The sequence below is a fragment of the Tamandua tetradactyla genome, chromosome X (genome assembly GCF_023851605.1).
Source record: "Tamandua tetradactyla isolate mTamTet1 chromosome X, mTamTet1.pri, whole genome shotgun sequence".
NCBI lineage: Eukaryota > Metazoa > Chordata > Mammalia > Pilosa > Myrmecophagidae > Tamandua > Tamandua tetradactyla.
This window is the reverse complement of record NC_135353.1, coordinates 59,742,021-59,750,175: the sequence shown is the minus strand read 5'-3', so window position 1 is coordinate 59,750,175 and position 8,155 is coordinate 59,742,021. Positions and strand designations below refer to the sequence as shown.

The 8,155-nt window shown below is 40.2% G+C and overlaps 1 protein-coding gene across 3 annotated transcripts in view; it reads right to left on the bottom strand.

Annotated features, from left to right (window-relative positions):
- Nucleotides 1-5,191: 5,191 nt before the first annotated feature.
- CHRDL1 (chordin like 1) overlaps nt 5,192-8,155 on the bottom strand; it is a 101,140-nt gene continuing 98,176 nt past the window's right edge. For all 3 annotated transcript variants that reach the window (XM_077147043.1, XM_077147044.1, XM_077147045.1), the window contains one exon: nt 5,192-7,248. In XM_077147043.1, the coding sequence (XP_077003158.1) occupies nt 7,151-7,248 (98 nt within the window). In that variant the 3' untranslated portion in view covers nt 5,192-7,150. The remainder of the gene's footprint in view (nt 7,249-8,155) is intronic.

Below are 8,155 nucleotides of genomic sequence, written 5' to 3'. Positions count from 1 at the left end.
AAAGCAGTAAGAACCTATTTTGAAACAACTCCTAACTTTTTTTCAAGTCTCACCTTCAATGTCATTTCCTTCAGGACTAGGACAAGTTCTACTAATCTTATAGCACCTTGCACTTGCCGTTTCATACGACCCATCACACTTGTAATTACTCGTTCAGTTTCTATTCTCTGTGTAAGCTCTATGAGGGAAGATAGCATATCTATCTTGTTCGTTCTTGGACCCTGAAAGTCACGCACAGCGCTTGGCCACTGTAGGTGTTGCATAAATAGCTGAAGAATGAATGAAAACATTTCTGTTATTACAGTAAACAAATGTTGTGAATAGCCAAATCACACACCACACTAGGTTTTTACTGAAATTATGGTCAACCATAACCCCTCATGTCATTTTCTAGAAAAACTAAAAGTGGCTAATCAGGTTTCCCTACCTTTAGTTATACAATTACATTTAAATTTAATTAATTAAACTTCCAGTTTCTAGTGGGTGTATTCTCTTTTTGGCTATATCAGGTTAGGACTTCCTACAAAGCCATGTTCAAGTTCCACTTTCTGACTGAAGCTAACACAAGGTTAGACTGCTTTCCTTTTTCTCTGAATACTCGAGCTCAAGAACAAAGAGCTATTTTTTTAAAGGGCATTTACTGTGTACATGTTCTGTGCTAATCACTTTATGTTATCTTATTCAAACCTCACAAAAACCCTATGAAGTAGGGATTATTCTTATCCCCATTTTACAGATAAGGAAATGGAGATGTAGGAAACAGGGAGATAGGGAAATAAATATGAATTGTTAGTGCCCAGTCTTTTCCTGTTTCCTGAATGGAGTGGGCTCCTTGCTAGGTGTGCCGGTTTGAAAGTTTTGTATACCCCAGAAAAGACATGTCCTTTAACCCTGATTCAATCTTGTAGATTAGATTATCTCCACAGGATGTGACATGCCCAACTGTGGGTGTGGCCTTCTGGTTAGATGGAGATGTGACTCCGCTCATGCAGGGTGGGTCTTGATTAGTTTACTGGAGTCTTTTAAAAGAGGAAACATTTTGAAGAGAGCTCAAGACTGAGCAGATACAGAAGCTTGGAGAATAATTGCTTCAGAGATGACAGAGCCAACACAAGACCCAGATGTTTGGAGAGTCAGGACCCAGCAAATGTCACCATGTGCCTTCCTATGAGATGTTAAGCCAGAAACCCGATTGTGTCTGGAGGAGCTAAGTGAAGGACCACAGTCGCCAAGTGAGGAACCCTCATGTGAAACAGAGGCTGGAACCCAGGAGCAAGGGACCAGCAGATGCCAGTCATGCCTTCCCAGCCAACAGAGGTGTTCTGGATTGCAGCAGCCCTTCTTGAGTGAAGGTAACCTCTTGTTGGTGTCTTAGTTTGGACATTTTCTTGGCATTAGAACTGTAAACTTGTAATTTATTAAATTTCCTTTTTAAAAGCCGTTCCATTTCTGGTATATTGCTTTCTGGCAGCATTAGCAAACAAATACACTAGGTTGGTTCTAATCTTCTTATTTTATTTTAACATTAATTTTGGAGATTCCCTGAACAGAGGTGCACACCTTGATTGCTGGACTGCAAATGCTTAAAGCCATTCTGCGGTGTTTCCTTTTTCCTTGAATACCTTTAGATGAAGCTGTCTCCCTTCATTGATACATTCATAAATTTAAGAATTCCTTTCTGAGTACTCCTTAATAGGGTTAGCAGAGAGCCACAACCCGGTGAGTGAAAATGGATAATTGCACAGACAGCCCCTTCCTCCTTGCCAGAGCCTCTGTTGCCACGAAACTACTCCTTCCCACAATAAACAGACTCCAGACCTGGGCATCGTAGAGAATTAGCAGGTTTAGATACGAAAGAAGGAGAAAGCCGGAAAAGCAGGCACAACATTAGCACTGTTTACAAGGGGTGGAGGTGGAGAGAGCAGATATATAGGCAGGGATGGTAGGTATGACCTATTTGACTGGTGCTGCCTACTTCCCCTACTCCCCCAAAATCTCACCTCTATCCCCTGCGCCACATGTGAAGCATTTTCCTATTGCCTCCATTGCCAGAAAGGTTTCACTTACCTCTTCCCTCTGACTATAATTTTGTAATTGGGGAATTCATCTTGAGGGTAATTAAGAGTAAAATTTCACTTTAAATGCGAAAGGTATCTGAGGATTAAGGAACTATCATTAACTTCACTAAATTTGCTCCCTTCCCAAGAACCAGACAGCTGCCCTGAAGAGATTCAGGTTTTGATTGTTGAGTAAGTTGGCTAATGGTAGAGAGTAAGGTTCTTTGTGGAGCAATGTAAGCCTTTCTAGGACTATAGCTGGATCCATAGGATGGAATGACAGGACTGGTGACTCTTAAGAGTCCATGATGAAACAGTGAGAGGAGGCCATCAAGTACAAACTTTGCCCTCTTTGAGATTTTTACCTAGAGCCTGTTTCCACCCCCCTCCCACTTGATCCACCTAGGAAAGTGAAAGGAAATTCCCTGATTGCTCCGTTCTCCTCACCACCTGTCCCTGCCTCCAGGACCAAGCTTAAGCAGGTACTAATTAGTACTGTATATTACTTGCCTACATTCAGGGTTCAAAAGGCTTGTGTGGACTGGCTTGGAATCTGAGCATCAGATAGAATGCTGTTTCTATAAGAAAATGCATGCTGAAATTGTAAAATTTGTCCAGCATTATGTTTCTAGATTGGGAGCTGCTTATTAGAAACAATTCAGAACTCCTCTTGTCTACATGAACTCAAAGCCAGGCCTTGGATTTCTGGTGTGGTCCATTTTGTGAAGGGTCCAGATATACCATAATGGAGCCTAATTATTCTCTCTCTCTCTCTCTCTCACACACACACACACACACACACACACACACACACACACACACACACTTTTGGAGAGATATAGACAGATATAAGTATTATAAATATGTGTTATAGATAGTCTAAATATTATATTATAGATAGTATACATAGATATATCGAAGTCTTTTACATCTGAGTATTGCTATGTAGACTGTGCCACAAATGCAAGGGCGTCTTGCTTTAAGTCTGAAAAAAAAATCTAAATGCAAATCTGATCTTTATCAGTTATTTTAAAAGACATCTTATGACCAATTCTTTTGCAAAGGAAACAAGCACTTTTTCTTTGTATTTCTAACCACAGACTTTTCTAGTTTTTCTTAGAGTAGGCTCTAGAGAAAATGTCCTAAAGGTCTGCCTAGCCCCTGGACATGTAAGTATTCCCTGATCTGCTTTCTTTCCCAACTGGAGAATATTGTTAGAGTGATTATCCATTTGATGAATATTTGTTGAATGTCTGGTAGTGCTATGCTTTGGATCCCTGCCCTCTCGGAGCTTCCTGATCTAGTCAAGGAGAAACTGGAAGAGAAAATATTTCACATTTTCACATATAATGTTATGTAAAAGGTGAATGCCCTCAATGTTCTCATCTCTAAAACAGAGTCAATAATTGTACCTACCGCATAGGGCTGTGGTGAGGATTAAATGAGGAAACATATGCATGTAAATTGATTCTACAGTGGCTGTCACAGGGTAAGTGCTCAGTAAATGTTAACTGTGGTTATTATTTCCTGGGAATATGGACAAAGGACAATTAAATGTGCGCGAAGTGGACAAGCTATCACAGATGAGCATGATGACTATAAAAGACAAGTAGGTGTTCATTAAGCAGAAACACGAGGGGATGAACCTTCCAGGCAAAGAGAACTGTGTACAAAAGCACAGAAGAACTAAAAACATGACACATTCCAAGAACTTTGATTTGCTTCATGTGGTTGGAGAATATAATACATAGAGGCACAATGGTGAAAGAGTCTTTCTGCTGTGGCTGGAGCTTGGCATTCAAGGAGCCATATTTCCCACTTGGAGTTTTCTGTTTTCTTGGGCATATCAGGCAGAGTGGTGGGATGAGCCCTCTGAGGTTAATGTAAATGAGGGTTTTGCTGGGGTAATGAAGCAGCACATGTGCACCAAATGGCAGAGGGTTTGGGATGACTATCGCCTGCCTGTCTTGGAGGCTTGTACACAGCAAAGCCACTGCATACTGGCCACTGAGCCTGAGAAAAGGGCTGAAAAGGGCTGAAAAGTGGAACCTGAAGGAGTTGTTTCCATGAAAATCTCTATGAGACCTTGGAGCACAAAAAGATTCTGCCTTAGTCCATATAATATACACTTAAGAGCCATTTGTTAGCTGGTCTAATATAAGATTACAAAGTGTAACCTCACAGGTGGAGAGAGAAGAGGTCATTGACTCCATCCGTGCACAGGACAAAAACTTTCCTTTCACCTCATATGCTTCTCCAGCTACTTCCTTTACATTGTCTCCCCACTTTCTGTAGTTCAGCTTCTTGAAGGAGTTATTATTAGCTGCTGTCTAAAATCCCCTATATCGACTCACTTCTAGCAATCTTCTCTAATTTGGCTTCTGTTCCTATCACCCCACCTAAAATTTTCTGAGATCACCAATGATTTCTGTGTTGCTAAAATCAATACATGGTTTTCTGTCTTTATATTATTTAACATCTCCTCCATAGTACTCAATGCATTTGACTACTCTTTCTTAAAGTACTTGTATATCTTGGCTTCTGCAATAGCATAAATTTAGCTGGTAATGGGGGTTTTAGGGATTTTAGTTTGGATTAACATTTGGATTAACATGCTCCCCTTTATAGATTTATCCATAAGAAGCAGACCAAAATTGAGGATTCTTTGAGATTCAAGTTAATGGCCTCTATCCCCAATCTTATAAAGGTCTTGACTTTTAGGGAGTCCAGACACCAATGGCCAATTTCAATGCCACTTCATCCTTGACCATTTATGGTCATAAATGAATGTTAACTATGTACCAGACATTATTCTAATCACTTTATATGCACCAACTAGTATAAACCTCATAGCAAGATGGCAAGTAAAGGGACAGGACTATTCCTATTTTAGGGCTGGGGAGACTGACAAACAGAGCTGGTAAGTGCAGAGCTTGGATTAAAAACCCTGGTACTCTGACTCCAAAGACCACACTCTTAATTACTGTTCTATATAGTGTGATAAGTATGTCAAGCTGAGTATGAAACTGCCAGGGCCACCCATGACCTGTTACTCAGTCCAAGAACACTGTTGAACAGAGGGTCAAACACTCACACATTATTGCAGATAATTATTCAAAATTAATTTTGTTTATTAATTTAAAAATCCACAAATACAGTGACTACATAAATAAGTACCATATTTAAGGTACATGTCCTGTGAGGGAAGTGAAAAGATAATACCTGTTTTGTTATTCTTACTTGTTTACATGACTTACTATGAAATTGTTACAACTGCTAAATGTGGTTATCATCTCTGTTGTTTCAAGTGCTTATGATACAAATAAATACACAAGATGAATCACATTCATTCTTCTCTAGTTAACTACAGGCAGCTTGGCCCCTTTTACCTATGTCCTATTACCTACACAACATCAAACACTAGAGGGTCTACGATTGACTTAACATAGCTCCCCAGCTCCTGCTTCACACAGCACTTTGCAAAGGTGTGTCGCAGCACCTGGAGGCATGAGTCTATCTAGGGAAGCTCTCTGGGTGTTCCCTTATGCTTGAGTTTTCAGAGAACACCTGGGTGGGAAGGCTTTGTGGTGAATCATGGAGAAAGGAAATCATCCCTTCGCTTCAGGATCCGGTTACTAGTCTCCACATCATGGAAATACTGACACCTCTGGGTGGGAAGGCAGCAGCTGCTTAACATTCCCCTCCTCCACATCTCCCCACTTTCACCACACACATGCACAAACTAATACTCTGTGGCATTTCATCCCAGGATGGTCTACCTCCCATTTCCAAGGAGAACGTGCTTGATGGGCTGGTGAGAGTTTTGTCCCTTGAAGTCCTGACCACAAGGCTTGTGTGTTTCTTCATGAGAACAGATTTCTCTATGCCAGGTTGCCATAAAGACTGAACCTTTCGTGTCTTTCCCTGCTGAGGCCAAATACTCTAAGAAAAAGGAAGTTCCTGACAACAGGAAAGTTTGGGATAGAGATCTTTACCAGATCCCCAAATGAACAACTTTCTTAACTGAAGATGCAACACTAAGAATCTAGTGAGGAGTAGGTCACTTTGCAAAGTGAAAACCAACCCCTTACTTGTAGAAGGAAAACCTGCTCTTTGAAGGAGCTTCTGGAATTTACTAATAAACCTAAATTTTACAGCTAGAGAACTATGACCTCAAGAAAATTAGTGGGTATTGAGCTATTAATTGGAGAATGTATTGATTTGGGAAAAAAATGATAGCCTTGTTGATCTCTATTAACTCCTTTATTTAACAATTGTTTAGCCTTACATGGATTCATTTTTAAAAAATCCATCCAAAACTATCTCCTTTATGGAGACCCTATACGTTCATGGAAAAAAGAGAGGTGTATCATTAGGGCAAAGTTGTTTACTACTTGTTACCATGCTATCACAGTTGGTGACTTTAACAACCACACCAAAGAACCAAGGGCAGAGCCTTCTGCCGACCCTTCCTTATTTATTGTCTTAGTCACCAACAACCTGTAAGATACTTAAGAGCCAGACAAGGGATAGGAGAGTAGAGTTTAGGTTGACTTTACTTCAGAATAACTGCTATAGTTTAATGTATGGGTGTGTGTATGGTGGGGGGTGTTAATTAAAAAAAAAAAAACACAAGACATTCTAAAATTCAAAGAATATAATTTCGTATGAGTAATTGCTCTGTACTCCAGAGCTCCTAATAAGCATTCCCTTCTCTTTCTTTCATTTGAATAACTTTCTAGATTGAAACCCTGGATTTTGTTCGCTCTTTAACCTGTAAAGAAATGTTATTTTCCAAGAAATTAGAGCAGTGTTGTGGTGTTTTGTCCCTCTTCCTACCACAAATAATTCAGGACTCTTCTAGCCTCTTTGGAAGGAGATGTTTAAAGGCTGACACACCACTCCACATAAAGGAACAAGTTATGCTGTGCAAGGCGTGAATAATTGACTGTGTTTGAGTTTGGGGTTTTAGGGCACTGTTGACTTAAGCAAAATAACCCTGCAGTCCAGCTGCAGCTTGAGTTTTTTTGCTTTACCCTATCCAATGCTGTCTGTTTCACCTAACAGTGGCCCTTTTCAGAACTTTCCAGGTACTAAACCTTAACCAAATCTTCAAGCTCTGTTCTGCACACACGACTTGAACACATTTGGCTGATGTGAGCTTCTCCTTCAGTGAATATCTTCCACTGGCCTAAAAAGCAAACACAAATGTCCAGGAAAGTGTAAAAAGAGAGCAGAGCAAATTAGGAGTAGAACCGATATATCCTGTTCTTACCCACTCACTCATGGACCGACTAGGGAACACAAATGTCAGATGCTTTCAGCAAAATAACTGTCCCCCCCAATCCAAATAAAAACTTATCTTGGGCAGATGTGGAAAACAGGACACGGATTTCATTTCAACACTTAGAATTTGTAAGAATAATACCTAACTGCCTCCTTGAGAGTAAGATATAAGTATTATTAGTCTTGGAAATTTCACAGTATACTTAGCATTTGCAAAATGCTTCACTATCAGTTTGTTAGCATTTTGAACCGCTCACAAAACACTTTGGAAAAACAGTACCTGGTGCATTAGTGGGGGTCTGCTAACTTTTAGGGGCCCCCAATATTGGTTTTGGTTACTTGATTATTTACTGCTCTTTTCTCTATTCCTGCCACCCTTTAGCAAAAACTGCTCACTTCTGCTTTCTTCTATACCTAATGCTGTCCTTATATACACTTTAGCACCTGTAAATTCCTCCTCATGGCTCCTTAATTTGTTCCATTCTCTTACTCCCCATGTTATTTCTTTCCATGCTGGGTAAACTTTGTTGCATCCCTTCCGTTCCCTTTTGTCTCTGGTTGTGTCCCTTTTTGCTTCCCTATTTTTTCCTCTTCCTCCATGAAACTATCCATACTTCCAATGTTTCCTTACCAACTTCTCTATTTCCCCCTCTTTGTCATGCTAATGGATGAAACATTTTTAAGTGCATGCTCTGTGCTCAACACAGGAAACCCCTGTGTGTCTCTGGATCATCCCTTTTCTAACTTTTCTGATCTTCAGGGGGCAAGATCTACCTTCTCTTTCTATCGTCTTGCTCTATCAATCAAGCTTC